The following is a 19,339-nucleotide window of genomic DNA, read 5'->3' as shown; positions in this document are numbered from 1 at the left end:
TTGCTTAGGTTCCCAGAGCTCTCTCATCCTCAAACATTCTTGTACTGTATCCTGTCCCCAAAATCAAAACAGGCAATGAAGGAGAAAATCTGGTATTTGTATTGTTGTGCTTGACAATTGGTATTATAGTTTAGTGAAAAGACCATAAGACTAAGATTTAAGTACTAGCTTTGCATCATACTCAGCAAGATGATCCTAGACAAGTCACTGTACCTCTCCAAACCTCTGTTTCCCCACCTGGAAAATGGGCTAAGAATGTAAGCCTTATCTAACATAAAGGGTTCATTAAGGATCAGAATAAGTAATGTATACGAAAATATGGCTGGGCACAGTGGCTCATGCCTGTAATCCCAGCACTTTGGGAGGCCGAGGCGGGTGGATCACAAGGTCAAGAGATCGAGACCATCCTGGTCAACATGGTGAAACCCCATCTCTACTAAAAATACAAAAAATTAGCTGGGCATGATGGTGTGTGCCTGTAATCCCAGCTACTCAGGAGGCAGAGGCAGGAGAATTGCCTGAACCCAGTAGGCAGAGGTTGCGGTAAGCCGAGATCGCGCCATTGCACTCCAGCCTGGGTAATAAGAGCAAAACTCCATCTCAAAAAAAAGAAAATAGGCTGTATACACACATAGCGCACACACACATATAAGCACGTGAAAATAAAAATAACGGGATGTTATTGGTAATGTGAATTCGTTCTCCTCTCAGTAGGGCATTTGTATTTTTAGCTTTTCATTTCTGATTATAGAATGAAAATTTTTAAGAATGTGTAGACATTATCATTGTGTTCTAAGTAGATATTTTTTACATAATTAGCAATTATAACTTTACAATATTGACTTGGAATATATGCAGCCTGAAGGTAAAATAAGTATGAAAGTTAAATAACTATCTCTTTATATGTTTAGGCTCGATTATTTGATGAACCTCAGCTTGCTAGTCTTTGTCTAGATACAATAGACAAAAGCACAATGGATGCAATAAGTGCAGAAGGGTTTACTGATATTGATATAGGTAAGTGCACTATGAAGTAAATTGTTACGTTTTAAGTACACTTAATGCCTTACTTGTCAGCCTTATTGGAGAAGGAGTTGTTTTTAAATTAGTGGCTTTCCCAACTGATTGAAGTCTCTCTAAGAGTTTTGCTTTCTTTTGTTTTGGTGAAAATATTTCTAAAAGTCTTAACTACCTCATTGCCTTTTAAAATATTTCAAATCAAATACATATTTGTTGAATGCTCACCATATGCATGGCATTATTCTTGGGTCCATAGAAAATATAAAAATATTTAAGAGGCGAGTTGTCTGGTTAAGGAAACATCTGATTGGAGAATCAAAGAACAAATATGTGAAAATTAAGATTTAAAACACTAATAGAAGAGAGGCATTAATACCTGGGTGATGAAATAATCTGTACAGCAGACCCCCATGCACAAGTTTACCTATGTAACCAACCTGCATATGTGCCCCTGAACTTAAAAGTTAAAAAAAAAAAATAAGAGGGCATATGGTAAAATGTGATTTCTGACTTTTTAAAATTAGACATGTAGAAAATAATTACTATGCAAATCCAGAAAACAGAGCGATTACTTCACATTGAAGTAGTATGAGGAGAATTTTGACAGAGGAGGTTCTGATATAACCCTTAAAGAATGGATAGTACAGTAGGTCCTTGAACAATGTCATTTTGTTATAATGTTGATAAGAAAAGGATCGACTCCTAGCAGGGACCACTGTATAGAGTTTACACGTTCTCCCATATCTTCATGGTTTTCTCCAGGTACTCTAGTTTCCTCTCAAATCCCAAAGGTGTGCATTTTAGGTTCATTGGTGTGTCGAAATGGCCTCAGTCTACCTGAGAGTGTGTGTGTGTGCCCTGTGATGAAATCTTGTACTGTGTGGGTTTGGTTCTCGCCTTGTACCAAGCCACTGAGATAAGGTCTGGCCAGCTGAAACTCTGAACTGGAATAAGTGAATTGGAAAATGATTTATCAAGTAAAAATGTGTAACATATGATAATCATACAAATACTTGATGATAAATGATGTAGTATGAAAGTGCTCAGCAAGCACACTATGTTATCGTTTGTTTTTGCACTGCATTGTGTGGGAGGTGCTCCTCAAAATTTCCACTTTGTAAACGTTTATTCTTGGATTTAACCCACCACCATGACCACTGTCACTCACTGATACTCACTAATTCACCAAAAAATTGGGTAAATGATTCTCTTTCTTGTCTTTATTAGTCTTTCTTAAATGTATGTATAGCTCACATTTATTTCACTGTTTTTTGTTTTTTTTTGAGACGAAGTCTCGCTCTGTCACCCAGGCTGGAGTGCAGTGGCATGATCTCAGCTCAGTGCAAACTCCACCTCCCAGGTTCAAGAGATTCTCCTGCCTCAGCCCCCTGAGTAGCTGGGATTACAGAGGCGTGCACCACCTCACCCAGTTAATTTTTCTGTCTTTTGTAGAGATGGAGTTTCACTATGTTGGTCAGGCTGGTCTTGAACTCCTGACCTCATAAACACATGTGTCAGCCTCTCAAAGTGCTAAGATTACAGGCATGAGCCACCGTGCCCAGCCTGTTTCACTGTTTAATTTATAAGTGCTTTGAGTCTTGAAGCTTGGTGGTGTTTTTGTGACCAGAAATATGCCATGGGAACTTAACTCTTGTTTATATCAGTTGGCTCATGGAAAAATTGCTTTTTTTTTTTTGAGACGGAGTTTTTGCTCTTGTTACCCAGGCTGGAGTGCAATGGCGCAATCTCAGCTCACCGCAACCTCCGCCTCCTGGGTTCAAGCAATTTTGTTTCACTTGAAGTCAGTTTCCAAGAACCCAAACATTGAGGACTTACTGTATTTGGATAGCGGAGAGCGGAGGGCATTAGGGGCAAGTGAATCCTCAGGAAGAAGTGTATAAGAGGAAGGAGGTGCAAGGCAGGTTAAAACCAGCTGATAGAAAACCATCTAAAATGACAGGCTAAAAATGTACCTTTTGTCTTGTAGAGAGTAGAGAGCTCTAATCCAGGCCCATGGCTTTAAATACTATCTTGTGATGATGAACCCAACATGTATCTTCAATCCCTGTCTTCTTCTGGGCTACAATCTCATATACCCAGCTGTTTACTTGACATCCTCATTTGGAGATTTTGTAGGCATTTGAAACAAAACAGCTAAAGGAGAACCATTGATTCCCCTCTCTGTTAGGTCTCTTCTGTTCCTTTCCAACTGTTTTCAGTCTTCCTCATCAGCACCACCATGAACCTTATTGCTCAGGCTAAAAACCCCAGAGTTATTCTTGATTATTCTTTCTCTTATACGCCACATGCAGTCATATCAGCAGGTGCTCACGGCTGTACTTTGAATATGTATTGTGAATCTGACCACTTCTTACCATATCTGTGGCTACCACCTAGTCTAAGCCACTGTTGTCTTTCACCTGCATAATGGCAGTGGTCTCTTTCATCCACTCTTCCTCCCATACACTCCAGTCTCTATACTCCAGTCTTTACATGATAGCCAGAATGATCTTTATAAGTAAAAAATCAGGTCATATAAATTCCTTGCTTCCAGTGTCTTCCCACTGCCGTTTGCATAAAATTTAATAAATTCCTTGTCAAAACTCACAGTGCCCTGTGTAATCGGGTCTTGTATTTGTCTGGGTTTATTAGGCTAGGCTGTGGTAAGGAATAGACCCAAAAGTGCAGACTGGCTCAAACACAAAAGAAGTTTATTTCACACTCATATAACAGACCAAAGAATTACTATAGTTGGCAGGTAGCTCTCTTTTGTTCTGTTATTCTTTAGTGCCTAGTTATTATCTGTGTTTTGCTGGCAGATGAGAGAAAGTATGGACAGGAAAAATAACCACATATTAAAAGCCTTGGCCTTGATATAGCACCTACATTTTGGCTGTTATTTTCTTGGTCCCATTCAGTTACAAGATCTCACCTAACTTTTGGGGAAGCCAGGAGATGCAGACTAGTCACAACCCAGGAAGAAGAGAAAATATCTTTGGTAAACGGCTACAAGTCACTACTTACCTCTACCTACATCTGACTTTGTCTCCTACCATTCTTCCCCTAATTCAGGTCCCATAGATGCTGACCAGGATTATTTATATTCCATTCTTTTGTGTTTGCTATTCCTTCTGATTAGAATCCTTTTCCCCCTGAATCTTTGCATCTCAGATTAAAGGATACCTGAGACCTCAGACCTACTTAATTAGATACTGTGTTCCCCTAAGCAATCTGTTTCATTAATCTTACTCAGATTTATTTTCCTGTAATACATTTGCTCTCTGAAAGTCTTATCTAGATGTTTGCCTTTATTTATATATATATATGTTGATTGTCTCCTTTTCTGTCCTAGATTGTAAACTCCCTGAAGGAAGGGACTTTGCCTTGTGTACCATTGTATCTCTAGCACTAAAGAGCAGAATGTAGTACATATTCAGCTGATATTTGTTGATCAAATGGACTGACTGGCTGTGTCTAGAATAATGCCTTTTCTTCCCATCTTGGGTGGCTCTCACACAGTCTTAAGATCTCTTGGCTCAAATAACACTTCCACATGACTTTTTTTTTTCTTTTGAGACAGTCTTGCTCTGTTGCCAGGCGCCAGGCTTGAGTGCAGTGGCGCGATCTTGGCTCACTGCAACCTCCACCTTCCAGGTTCAAGCAATTCTCCTGCCTCAGCCTTCTGGGTAGCTGGGACTACAGGCACACGCCACCACGCCCAGCTAATTTTTTTTTGTATTTTTTAGTAGAGAAGGGGTTTCATCATGTTGGCAAGGATGGTCTTGATCTCTTGACCTCATGATCTACCCACCTCGGCCTCCCAAAGTGCTAGGATTACAGGCTTGAGCCACTGCACCTGGCCCATGACTCATTTTTTGAGAGGTGATACTCCACCCTCCATGATGCTTGGTATATTCCTCTGTTCTAACATCCTATTGTTAGTTTACCTGTGTATTGCACAGTACCTTGGGAACAAATAATACGCTGCTTATAATACACTGAAAGACAGGGCCTAAATCAGACTCCTCCCCAGCATCTGCATGTGGTGTCTGTTGAGTAACTGGATATTTGAGAGTCCTAAACACTGCCTAAATTGTTAGTGAAACATTGCTTAATCCTAATTTCCTTCCTGTTAGGGGCTGTCAAATGCTTCATTTGTTCTTCAGTCTGTTCTTATTTGAAGTATTACTGTCCGCATCTGGGTAACTTACACCTTATAAATAGCTCTTAAATTATGCATGCCATTGGAACCTGGGAATCTTGAAGTATGTGCCTTGTACAGCCTAGAAGCCCAATAAATACTTGTTGCTTTGATTTGACTCACAGTTGTTTATATGAAAATTTAGTATTGTGTTATATTTATGAAACATCTGCTGTGTTTTTATAATTTTTATTCGGCTCTCAGCTCTAACTTCTTGCTTTAACACATCTGCTAATAGAAAACCTATCTGTTTGTTTTTCTACCCCATATGCTAGTTTGTTTCAAATGTACTTGTTAAAAATTAGTAATTAAGGCTGGGTGTGGTAGCTCATGCCCGTAATCCCAGCACTTTGGGAGGCCAAGGCAGGCAGATCACGAGGTCAGGAGTTTGTAGACCAGCCTGACTAACATGGGTAAAAACCCGTCTCTACTAAAAATACAGAAATTAGCTGGGTGTAGTGGTGGGCACCTGTAATCCCAGCTACTCAGGAAGCTGAGGCAGGAGATTCCTTGAACCTGGAAGGCGGAGGTTGCAGTGAGCTGAGATCACGCCACTGCACTCCAGTCTGGGTGAACAGAGCAAGACTTCGTCTCAAAAAAAAAAAAAGTATTTAAATAAATGTATTTCTGATATATATTTCTGGATAATATAATCATATTTAATGTTTTAATTGATTTCTGTGTGTAACTATAGCATACTCATTTTTTTAATTTAAAGTATAACTATTTGATATTTCATAGAAGTTCCATTTTATCTAAGTTCTTTAGAGGTTTTCCTATACATCTTGAACTGCCCTTTTTTAGAAACTGGGGTATTTATTTTGACCCTTTGAGAAATTGAAAACATGTTTTACTTTACCTGCCTATGTTAAACAATGTGTACTGAATATAATTTAGGATTCTTGCAATTATTAATGCTCACTATTATTATCAGTTATATTATTATTGTACAGTGAAGCCCTCAGGTCTCTGAAGTGTTGTTTTTATTTTTAAAAAAATCTTTCTGTGAGACCTTTGATTACTGTTCTTTTAAAGTACTTAACATCATCTTTTCACAGATTTTCTGTTTTCTCTATCCCTGTTAGATTGCAGTTTATCATTTCATTCTAGTATATTTGCCTCTAAATCCCCTTTCTCTTCTGAACGAACTGCTTCTGGGCTGCTGGAACTTAAAAGTAACTGAGTTTATTTTAATTTTGCCTATCATAAAAGAAAAATGATTCTGAGTGAGGACCTGAGGTACAGGCATGATGTATATACTTGGATGTCAAATAGGGAATTCAAACTTAGTATGTCTAAAATTAAACTTCAGCTCTTTCCCCAGCCCAAACCTGCACCTCCTGTGGTCTTTCCCATCTTGGTTGATGCCACTCTCATCCCTCCAGCGCATAAGCTATGTAAACGTTGCAGTTACTGTTGACACCTCTCTTTGAATCATACCTCACATCCAATCTGTTAGGAAATCTAATTGAGTCTTCCTTCAGAATATATTCTAAATCTGATCAATTTTCACCACTTCCACTGCTACCCTCCTTGTCCAGGCCACTGTCATCCCTTACCTGATGTAAGGGCCTCCAACTGATATTGTCTCCACTGTAGCCTCTTCTCAACATGGAAGACAGGGTGATTCTTTCAGAACATTAAATGTGACAACTCAGAACCCTCCAGGGCTTCCCCATGTCACTCAGAATAAAAGTCAAATGATCTACAGGGTGCTGCATGATTGTCCCCACTCCCCGTAGCCTCTGGCCTCCTTGCCTGCTACTCTTCCCTCCTGCTCACTCCACTCTGCCACACTGGCCTCCTTACCATTCCTCAGATATGCCAGGCACACTTACATGACAGCCTCTGTCCTTCTAGTCCAGGAATACTCTTCCTCTAGGTATCTGTTTTATTCCCCTACTTCCTTCAAGTCTTGGTATAAATGAAGCATGCCTAAACCACCCTATTTTATTTTTTTTTTTGGCATAGTCTCACTCTGTCGCCTGGGCTGGAGTACAGTGGCATCATCATGGTTTACTGCAGCCTTGACCTCCCGGGCTCAAGTGATCCTGTTGCCTTGGCCTCCTGATTGGCTGAGACTACAGGTGCATGCCACCATGCCTGGCTAATTTTTTAAAAATTTTTTTATACAGATGCGGTCTCACTATATTGCCCAGGGTGGCCTGAAACTCCTGGGCTCAAGCCATGTTCCTGTCTCAGCCTCCCAAAGTACTGGGATTATAGGAATGAGCCAGCATGCCTGGCTCCTTCCTATTCTAAACTGCGTTTCTGATTCTTCTTAATCTGATATTTCTGCTCACATATGTCATCTAAGATACTCGAATTTATGTATGTTTATATAATCTGTTTTTCCTCATTAGAATGTAAGCTCTATGAGGGCAGGGATTTTTAACTTTTTGTTCAATGATATATCAGTGCCAGCTGGATGCAGTGGCTCACACCTGTAATCCCAGCACTTTGGAAGGCCAAGGCAGGCAGATCACTTCAGGTCCGAAGATTGAGACCAGCTTTGCCAACAGGGTGAAACCCTGTCTCTACTAAAAATACAAAAATTAGTGAGGCATGGTGGTGCATGCCAGTAATCCAAGCTATTCAGGAGGCTGAGGCGGGAGAATTGCTTGAACCTGAGACGCAGATGTTGCAGTGAGCTGAGATTGTGCTTCTGCACTCCAACCTGAGCAACAGAATGAGACTCTATCTCAAAAAAAAAAAAAAGAAAAGAAAAGAAGGAACGATCCAAGATGGCCGATCGCTAACATCTCGGGATTGCAGCTCTCAGTGGAAGCGCAGAGAACTGGAGGACGCCACACTTTCAGACAAATTCTGGTCACTCACGGAGTAGAAGAACCCCAGTGGAGGAGTCACACGGGTCGCCAGCGCGACTCTTGTGGCCGGCACAGCAGTTTCGCCGGCACCTTGGTGCGGCAGCTCTCAGAGCAGAGTAAACAGGGCTGGCTTCCCTTCTGACCGAGGTTTGGAGGACCCACACGGGTCCCCAGCACAACTCCTGAGGCCGGTGCAGCTGCTGTGATGGCACCTCGGCATGGCAGCTCTCGGCGCAGAGTAAACGAGACTGGTTCCCCTTCTGACCGAGGTTTGGAGCCTGGGGAAGGCAGAGTCGCCTATTACGGACACAAGAAGGAAGCCAGACAGGAGAATCCTGGGCAGAAAAGCACCATCAGTCTTAACGCTGCTGTTCTGGCCCTGGAAACTAACAACTTGGACGTCCACTCAAGAGACCTAATCTGAAAGTTGGTAATTTCAAAGACGACAGGAGGATAAATGTACAATGATGGGAAGAAACCAGCGTAAAAAGGCTGAGAATACTCAATGTCAGAACGCCTCTCCCTCTAAAGAGGATCACAGTTCCACATCAACAATGGAACAAGGCTTGATGGAGAACGAGCGCATCCCAATAACAGAATCACGCTTCAGGGAATGGATAATAAGAAACTTCTGTGAGTTAAAAGAACATGTTGTAGCCCAACGTAAAGAAACTAAGAACTTTGAAAAAAGGTTTGATGAAATCCTATTGAGAATAGACAACTTAGAGAGGAATATAAGTGAATTAATGGAACTGAAGAATACAATACAGGAACTCCGAGAAGTATGCACAGGTTTAAACACTCGAATTGTTCAAGCAGAAGAAAGGATAGCAGAGGTCAAAGTCCAACTTAATGAAATAAAACAAGAAGACAAGATTAGAGAAAAAAGGATAAAAAGGAATGAGCAAAGTCTCCAAGAAATGTGGGAGTATGTGAAAAGACCAAATTTACGTTTGATAGGTGTACCTGAATGCCACGGAGAGAATGAATCCAAGCTGGAAAATACCCTTCAGGATATTATTCAGGAAAATTTTCCTAAACTAGCAAAGCAGGTCAATATTCAACCCCAGGTAATACAGAGAACACCACAAAGATATTCATCAAGAAGAGCAACCCCAAGGCACATAATTGTTAGATTCACCAGGGTTGAAACGAAGGAGAAAATACTAAGGGCAGCCAGAGAGAAAGGTCAGGTTACCCACAAAGGCAAGCCTATCAGACTTACAGCAGATCCCTCAGCAGAAACTCTACAAGCCAGAAGAGAGTGGGGGCCAATATTCAACAGCCTCAAAGAACAGAACCTTCAGCCCAGAATTTCATATCCAGACAAACTAAGCTTCACAATTGAAGGAAAAATAAAATCTTTTATGAACAAGCAAGTACCTAGAGATTTTATTACCACCAGGCCTGCTTTACAAGCGCTTCTGTAAGAAGGGTTACACACAGAAAGAAACAACCAGTATTAGCCTTTATAAAAATATACCAAAAAGTAAAGAGCACCAACATAAAGAAGAACTTACATCAGCGAATGGATCAAACAGCCAGTTAACATCAAATGGCAGTAACCCTAAATTTAAATTGACTAAATCCCCCAATCAAAAGACACAGCCAAAACCTAACGGCATGTTACATCCAGACCTGTTTCACAGGCAAGGATACACAAAGACTCAAAACAAAGGGATGGAGAAAGATTTACCAACCAAATGGAGAGCAAAAACAAAAACAAACAAACAAACAAACAAATAAATAAATAAATAAAAAGCAGGAGTTGCAGTTCTCGTATCGGATAAAATAGATTTTAAAGCAACAAAGGTATAGTGATAAAAGGATCAATACAACAACAAGAGCTAACGATCCTAACACCCAGATACATAGAGACTTAGATTCAATGAGACAGAAAATTAATAAGGATATCAAGGACTCGAACTCAGATCCGGAACAAGTAAACTTAATAAATATTTATAGAGCTCTCCACTTCAAATACATAAAATAAACATTCTTGTTAATACCACATCACACCTACTCATAGGTTTAAATGAAACATTGAGTGGCCATTATTAATACCCATTTTTTTTTTCAGAATAAAGCAATATTTCCATTTACTCTCTCTTCCTCTTTCTTCCTCTCCTTTACTCATTTTTTTTCTTTCTTTCTCTCAAAAAAAAGAAAAATAAGAAAAGATCAGTGCCTAGAATAGTACCTGACATATAGTGAGTGCTTAATAACAAATGTTTACTGAATGAACAAATCAGTTATAATCTGTAGACTTTAAGAATTTATGTAAATAACTTGGAATCTTTTTCTGTGGCTTATTAATCTTATTCTGGATAGTTGAGTTTACTTGATAAATGGCATAAATATATAAGGAATACTGTATCTAATATTGCATGTATGGTAAGTAACAAATTGATTGTTAACCTTAAACTGATTTTTATGGAACACTTTGGAGTTTAAATCCTTTAATTCTTTAGTATTTTAAAGTATAAAGTCTGTAATTTTAAGTGTCTAACCTATTTTTTGTTGAGATCTAAGCATGTCTTTTGGAATTGCTTGGTTAGAGAGCAAAATATTCCTAATTTGATTTATTTTGTATTTTGCCTGTAGACACACTCTGTGCAGTTCTAGAAAGAGACACACTCAGTATTCGAGAAAGTCGACTTTTTGGAGCTGTTGTACGCTGGGCAGAAGCGGAATGTCAGAGACAACAATTACCTGTGACTTTTGGAAATAAACAAAAAGTTCTAGGAAAAGCACTTTCTTTAATCCGGTTCCCACTAATGACAATTGAGGAATTTGCAGCAGGTAAGGGTATAAATTCACCAAAATCTATTTGAAACTGTTTCAATAGTCTCTCGAGGCCGAGCATGGTGTCTCACGCCTGTAATCGCAGCACTTTGGGAGTCGGAGGCAGGTGGATCACTTGAAGTCAAGAGTTTGAGCCCAGCCTTGCTAACATGGTAAAACCCTGTCTCTACTAAAAATACAAAAAGTAGTCAGGCATGGTGACAGGTTCCGGTAATCCCAGCTACTCAGGAGGCTGAGGCAGGAAAATCGCTTGAACTTGGGAGATGGAGATTGTGGTGAGCCAAGATTGCACCATTGCACTCCAGCCTAGGCAACAGAGCAAGACTCCATCTCAAAAAAAAAAAAAAGTCTTATCAGTCTCCCTGTGCCAGAGAGGAAAAGAAGTTGTTATTTATTGAGTATTAATCACATGATAAATATATATGCATGTGTATGATTTCATTTAAGCCCTCCAAAATTATGTTATCCACATTGTATAGTTTAGAGGAGTGAAGTTGGGAAGAGGTTGAGTGCCTTGCCTCAAGTTATGACAGATCTTTTTGGCTCTTTATTTTCTTTATTTTCCTTTTTCTATCTTTTCTTTCTTCTTTTTTTTTGAGACAGAGTCTCCCTCTGTTGCCCAGGCTGGAGTGCAGTGGCACAAATGCATTCACTGAAGTCTTCACATCCCAGGATTAATCAGTCCTCCCACCTCAGCCTCCCAAATAGCAGGGACTATAGGTGCACACTACCACACTTAGCTAATTAAAAAATTTTTTTGTAGAGACAGGGTTTCACTATCCTGCCCAGGCTGGTCTTGAACTCCTAGGCTCCAGTGATCCTCCTGCCTCAGCCTCCAAAAGTGCTGGGATTACAGGTATGAGCCACCATGCCCAGCCTCTATTTGACTCTTAAGGTTGATGCTTCTGATTAAAATGAGACAGATCAGGTTTTGAGTCTCCATGACCACTTATGACCAGTTTTCATTACCCATATATTAATTGAATATTATCTGCTTTTAAATCATGGCGGAGGTTGCAGTGAGCCAAAACTGTGCAGGCAAAAAATATGAATCACTGGACTCCAGCCTGGGCAAGAGTGAGACTCCCGTCTCAAAAAAAAAAATCCTGAGACTTTTCTTTCTTTTGAATCTACCTGGCCATTATTATTTTATTTTATTTTTATTTTATATTTTTTTGAGATAGGGTCTCCCTCTGTCACCCAGGCTTGAGTGCAGTTGGCACAATCTCAGCTCACTGCAGCCTCTGCTTCCTGGGTTCAAGCAGTTCTCCCACCTCCGCCTACTGAGTAGTTGGGATTACAGGTGCATGCCACCACAGGCTGGCTAATTTTTATATTTTTAGTAGAGACAGGGTTTCACCATATCGGCCAGGCTGGTCTCAGAACTCCTGACCTCAGATGATCTGCCCTCCTCAGCCTACCAAAGTGCTGGGATTATAGGCATGAGCCACTACCCCTGGTCTTCATTATTATTTAAAAAATAATTTCAACTTGGCTGGACGTGGTGGCTCACACCTATAATCCCAGCACTTTGGGAGGCTGAGTTGGGTGGATCACTAGGTCAGGAGATCAAGACCATTTTGGCCAACATGGTGAAACCCCTTCTCTACTAAAAGTACAAAAATTAGCTGGGTGTGGTGGCACATGCCTGTAATCCGAGCTACTTGGGAGGCTGAGGCAGTAGAATTGCTTGAACCAGGGAGTTGGAGGTTGCAGTGAGCCAAAATTGTGCCACTGTACTCCAGCATGGCAATAGAGCAAGACTCAGTCTCAAAAAAAAATAATAATTTCAACTTTTATTTTAAATTCGGGGGTAGCGTGCAGATTTGTTTCATGGGCATATTGTGTGATGCTGAGGTTTGGGGTACAGTTGATCTTGTCACTCAGGCAGTGAGTATAGTATCCAGTAGTTAGTTTTTCAGCTCTTTCCCCCTTCTGTCCCTTCTTCCTTGCCCTTTTTAACAATCCTCAGTGGCTTTTGTTGCCATCCTTATGTCCATGTGTATCCACTATTTCACTGCCACAAGTGAGAACATATGGTATTCGGTTTTCTGTTTCTGGATTAACTCACTTAGGATAATGGTCTCTAGCTGTGTCCATGTTGCTGCAAAAGGCATGATTTTGTTCTTTTTTATGGCTGTGTAGTATTCCATAGTGTGTGTGTGTGTGTGTGTGTGTGTGTGTGTGTGTGTGTGTCAGTCATATTCTCTTTACCCAGTCTACCACAGATGGGCACCTAGGTTGAGTCCATGTCTTGTCTTTGCTATTATGAATAGTGCTGTGATGAACATATGAGTGCATGTGTCTTTTGGTGGAACTATTTATTTTCTTTTAGATATATACCCAGTAATGGGATTGGGATTGCTGAGTTGACTGGTAGTTCTAAGTTCTTTTTTCTTTTTTTGAAACAGCCTCACTCTTGTCACCCAGGCTGGAGTGGAGTGGTATAATCTCAGTTCACTGCAACTCCTACCTCTCAGATTCTAGTGATTCTCCCACCTCAGCCTCCCGAGTAACTGGAACTACATATGCTACCACCATACCCAGCTAATATTTGTGTTTTTTGGTAGAGATAGGGTTTCACCATGTTGGGCAGGCTGGTCTCAAACTCTTGACCTGAAGTGATCCACCTGCCTTGGCCTTCCAAAGTGCTGGGATTACAGACATGACCCACTGTACCTGACCTTGGTAGTTGTGAATTGTTTGAGAAACCTCAAACTGTTTCCCACAGTGACTAAACTTATCTGCATTCCCACCATCAGTGAATAAGCATTCCCTTTTCTCTGCAGCCTCACCAGCAACTGTTTTTTTTTACTTTGATAGGCATTCTGAGGAGTGTGAGATGGTGTCTCATTGTGGTTTTGATTTGCATTTCTGATGATTAGTAATGTTGAGAATATTTTTCATGTTTGTTGGCTGCTTATCTGTCTTCTTTTGAGAAACGTCTGTTCATATTTTTTTGCCCACTTTTCATGAGGGTTTTTTCTTTTGTTTTGTTTGGTTTTTTGAGATGGAGTCTCACTGTCACCCAGGCTGGAGTGCAATGGCGTGATCTTGGCTCACTGGAACCTCCGCCTCCTGAGTTTAAGCAATCCTCTTGCCTCAGCCTCCTTAGTAGCTGGGACTACAGGCTCATGCCACCACGCCCAGCTGATTTTTGTATTTTTGGTAGAGATGGGGTTTCACCATGTTGGCCAGGCTGGTCTTGAACTCCTGACCTCGTGATCCGCCCGCCTTGACCTCCCAAAATGCTGGGATTACAGGCGTGAGCCACTGCAACCACCCTGAGTTTTTTTTTCTTATTGAATTGGTTAAGTTCCCTATAGATCCTGGATATTAGACCTTTGTCAAATGCATAGTTTGCAAATATTTTCTCCTATTCTATAGGTTGTTCATTTGTTCTGTTAATAGTTTCTTTACTGTGCAGAAGCTCTTTAGTTTAGTTAGGTCCTACTTGTCAGTTTTTGTTTTTGTTGCACTTGCTTTTGAGGACTTAGTAAAAAATTCTCTCCCAAGACCGGTGTCCAGAGTGGTGTTTTCTAGGTTTTCTTCTAGGGTTCTTATAGTTTGAGGTCTTACTTTAAATCTTTATTCCTCCATCTTGGGTTAATTTTTGTGTATGGTGAAAAGTAGGGGTCCAGTTTCATTTTTCAGCATATGGCTAGCCAGCTATCCCAGCATCCTTGAATAGAAAGATATTTGAATTGAATAGATATTTCCCCATTGCTTATTTTTGTCAACTTTGTCAAAGATCAGATGGCTGTAGGTCTGCAGCTTTATTTCTGGATTCTCTTTTCTGTTTCGTTGGTATATGTGTCTGTTTTTGTACCAGTAAGTACCATGCTGTTTTGGTTACTGTAGCCTTATAGTATAGTTTGAAGTCCAATGGTAATGGAATGCCTCCAGTTTTGTACTTTCTGCTTAGAATTGCTTTGGCTATTCAGACTTTTGTTGTTATTGTTCCATGTGAATTTTGGAATATTTGTCTGGTTCTGTGTAAAATGATGTTGGCAGTTTGATAGAAATAGCATTAAATCTGTAGATTGCTCTGGGCAGTATGGCCATTGAATGATATTGACTCTTCTAATCCATGAGTATGGAATGCTTTTCCATTTGTTGTGTCATCTGTGATTTCTTTCAGCAGTGTTTTATAATTCTCCTTGTAAAGATCTTTTACTTGGTAAAAATACATCTAACCGAGATGTATGGATGTAAAAATATCTGGTAGAAATACATCTTGGTTAGATTTATTTCTAGGTATTTTATTTTTTGTGTGGCCATGGTAAATGGATTACATTCTTGATTTAGCTCTCAGCTTGAACATTATTGGTGTATAGAAATGCTGCTGATTTTTGTACATTAATTTTATATTCTGAGGCTTTACTGAAGTTGTCTATCAGTTCGTGGACCCTTTGGTGGATTTTTTTTTTTTTTTTTTTTTTAAGCCAGTCAAATTTAGCAGTTTTTTTTTTTTTTTTTTTTTTTTGAGACAGAGTTTTGCTCTTTGTTGCCCAGGCTGGAATGCAGTGGCACAATCTTGACTCACTGCAACCTTCGCCTCCCAGGTTCAAGTGATTCTCTTGTCTCAGCCTCCTGAGTAGCTGGGATTACAGGCTCCCACCACCATGCCCAGCTAATTTTTGTATTTTTAGTAGAGACATGGTTTCACCATGTTGGTCAGGCTGGTCTCAAACTCCTACCTCAGGTGATTTGCCCTGCCTCAGCCTCCCAAAGTGTTGGGATTACAGGCATGAGCCACTGTGCTCAGCCTGGTGGAATCTTTAGGATTTTCTTGATGTAGAAGCATATCATCTGTGAAGAGAGATAGTTTGACTCCTTTTTTTTCTTATTTGGGTGCCTCTTTCTTTCTTTTTCTTTCCTGATTGCTCTGGCTAGGACTGCCAGTACTGTGTTGAATAGGAGTGGTATTGGCTGTTGATTTGTCATAGATGGCTCTTGTTATTTTGGGGATACTCTTTTGATGCCTACTTTGTTGAGGATTTTTTCATGAAGAGAAGTTGGATTTTACAGAAAGCTTTTACCATGTCTATTGAGACAATCATATGGTTTTTGTTTTTAACACTATTTCATGATTGTTTTGAATTGCATTTCTTTTTAATTTTCAATTTTATTTTGGTTTTAGAAATGAGATCTTGCTATGTTGCTCAGGCTGGCCATGAGCTTCTGGGCTCAAGGGATTCTTCTGCCTTAGCCTCTTAGCCAGTGTGTCTGGCTGAATTGTATTTCATTATGCTTATTGACCATTTTATTTTCCTTAACATTATTCATGTCTTTTGTTGTTCTGTTGGTGTGTTCAAATTTTTATTTTACTTATATTGATTCTTATATTGATTTATCAATATAAGATTTATCTTATATTGATTCTTCATATACAGAGTGTGCATATGGTCGGCATTGGTAGATCCTGCCATTCTGCCAAATGGTTCCCCAAAGTGGTTGTAACAGTTTACACTCATCAGCAAAGTGAAGAGACATAAGACCTTGTTCTAGTTGCCCACATCCTCTCCAATACTTGGTATTGCTAATTTTTGTAGTTCTAGCCATTTGTGTGGGTGTGAGGATGTATTTCAGTGTTGTTTTGAATTTCATATCATGGATGATTAATGATGTTGAATATGCCAATAATTTTTTAATCCAATCTGACAGACTTTATCTTTTATCAGAACTACTTGGTTGACTTGCATTTAATGTAATTACAGATATATTTGTGTTTATGTTTACCATCTGGCAATTTGTTTTCCACTTGTCACATCTGTTTTTTGTTTCTTTTTTTCATTTCTTGCTTTCTTTTGGAGGAATCAGGTTATTTTTATTCTACTTTTTTTGAGGTAATGATACAGTTATCCCCCTTATTCTGTGAATATAGTGAATTACATTAATTGATTTTCCAATTTAAACCTATTTTAGATTCCTTACATAAATCAGATTTGGTTGTTATGCATTATCCTTTTAATATATTACCGGATTTAATTTGCTGAAATTTTTTAGTATTTTTATGACTACTGAATGAGAGAAATTAGTCTATCTATTTTTTACTTGCAATGAAATTGTCAAGATTATCCTCATATAAAAGTTAGGAATATTTTCTTTTTTTTCCCCCCCAGTGTACAAGAGTTCGTATTACTAATTTTTTCCAGGAACCAACTTCTGACTTTATTTTCTCTGTTGTTGTATGTTTTCCATTTCATTACTTTCTGCCTTTTTCTTCAGTACTTTCTTCCTTTCCTTTCTTTGATTTTAATTTGCTGGGATTATTTATTTCATTAGTCTTTGTGACTTTTTGAGATACTTAGATTGTCAGCCTATATCCTTTTAGAATACATAGATTTAAGTCTATAATTTTTTCCCTCAGCATCCTTCCCCCCCCAACAATTTTTTATTTCATTATCATTCAATTAAAAATTTCTAATTTTTGATTTTTTTCTTTGACTCAGGTTATAAACTGATAACTCAATTTCCAAATATTTGGGATTTCTTCTTATCTTGCTCTTGCTGACTTCTCTGGCTTAATTCCAGTGTAGTCAGAAAATACATTCCATATCATTTCAGCCCTTTGAAATTTGTTGATATCTGTTTTGGCCTGGCATATAGAAGTTTTATTATTTCTTTTTATTTATTTATTTTGAGACAGTGTCTTACTCTGTCACCCAGGCTGGAATACAGTGGCGTGATGTCTGCTCACTGTAATTTCCACCTCCCAGGTTCCAGTGATTCTCCTGCCTTAGCCTCTGAGTAGCTGGGATTACAAGCATGCGCTGCCATACCTGGCTAATTTTTGTGTTTTTAGTAGAGACAGAGTTTCACCATGCTGGCCAGGATGATCTCGAACTCTGGACTTCCGGTGATCCACCCGCCTCGGCCTCCCAAAGTGCTAGAATTACAGGCGTGAGCCACAGCACCTGGCCCATATGGTAGTTTTAATGAGTATCCATATATACTTGAGAAGAATGTATTCTTATTTGTTATGTGCAGAAAACCTGAATAGTCCTCTGTGTTTAACAGATTGAATACTATGTCTATGAAAGGAAAATATACTAATGATGTTCAAATTTTCTATGTATCTAGTGATTTTGTTTGTTCTATCAGTTACTAAAAGACATAGATTAAAATCTTGGGCCAGGTACAGTGGCTCATGCCTGTAATCCCAGCACTTTGGGAGGCTGAGGTGGGCAGATCACCTGAGGTCAGTCAGGAGGTCGAGACCAGCCTGGCTAACATGGTGAAATGCCGTTTCTACTAAAAATACAAAAAATTAGCCTGGCATGGTGTCACACACCTGTAATCCCATCTACTGGGGAGACTGAGACAGAATCACTTGAACCTGGGAGGCGGAGGTTGCAATGAGCCCAGATTGTGCCATTGTACTCCAGCTTGAGCAACAAGAGTGAAACTCAGTCTCAAAAAAAAAAATCTCAGGATATGATTGAGATTGTGTTTCCTTTTGGTTCCATCAGTTTTTTTTTCCATTTTGAGACTGTTATCATTAAGTGCATTCAAATTTAGGATTATCTTTTTTAATTGAATTTGCTTCTTTATCTTTACTATGTATCCCACTTTAATTAAAGGAGTTTTTGTTTTATGATTTTTTTTTTTTTTTTTTTTTTTTTTTTTTTTGAGACAGAGTCTCCCTGTGTCACCCAGGCTGTAGTGCAGTGGTGTAATCTTGGCCCACTGCAACTTCTACCTCCTGGGTTCAAGCCCTTCTCATGCCTCAGCCTCTTTAGTAGTGGGGAACTACAGGCATGCACCACCATGCCCTGCTAAATTTTGTATTTTTAGTAGAGATGGGGTTTTACCATGTTGGCCAGGCTGATCTTGAACTATTGGCCTCAAGTGATCCGCTCACTTCAGCCTCCCAAAATTCTGGGATTACGGTCTGACCTACCACACCCAGCCTAAACTTCTTGTTTTAAAGTCTTTGTGTGATATTGGTATAGTTTCTCAAGGTTTTAAAAATTCTTTATCTTTTCTCATCCTTTTACTTTTAGCCTTACATTATTTTAACTATGTCTTTTGTAAGCTTTGTTTTTCGAAAATTCAGTTGGACAGACTTTACCTTTTATTTGGAATATTTGGTTCATTTTATACTTAATAAAATTACTATTTTATTAAACTTACTTTTTTTTTTTTTTTTGTAGACAGTGTCTCCTCTGTCACCCAGGCTAGAATTCAGTGGCATGATCTCAGCTCACTGTAGCCTCAATCTCCTGGGCTCAGGTGATCCTCCCACCTCAGCCTCTTATATTAAACATTCTTTTATTATTATTTTATTGGGTTGTCCTTATTATTACAAGAATATATCCTTATTGATTTTCCAATTAAATCTTAAAAATTAAAATTTTTAGTCAAGGCACAGTGACTCACACCTTTAGTCCCAGCACTTTGGGAAGCTGAGACAGGTGGATTGTTTGAGTCTAGTTCAAGACCAGCCTTAGCAAAATGGTGAAACCCTATCTTTACAAAG

General features: G+C 39.3%; 1 protein-coding gene across 1 annotated transcript in view; it reads left to right on the top strand.

Annotated features, from left to right (window-relative positions):
• Window positions 1–19,339, top strand: part of BTBD1 (BTB domain containing 1) — a 59,395-nt gene that overhangs the window by 21,540 nt on the left and 18,516 nt on the right. The window contains exons 3-4 of the mRNA XM_002749179.6: window positions 912–1,017; window positions 10,654–10,851. Of these exons, the coding sequence (XP_002749225.1) occupies window positions 912–1,017; window positions 10,654–10,851 (304 nt within the window). The remainder of the gene's footprint in view (window positions 1–911; window positions 1,018–10,653; window positions 10,852–19,339) is intronic.

Source organism: Callithrix jacchus, chromosome 6 (assembly GCF_049354715.1).
Source record: "Callithrix jacchus isolate 240 chromosome 6, calJac240_pri, whole genome shotgun sequence".
In the NCBI taxonomy this organism is placed as follows: Eukaryota; Metazoa; Chordata; class Mammalia; order Primates; family Cebidae; genus Callithrix; species Callithrix jacchus.
The sequence above is the reverse complement of the archived record's forward strand: the minus strand, read 5'-3'. Positions and strand labels throughout refer to the sequence as shown.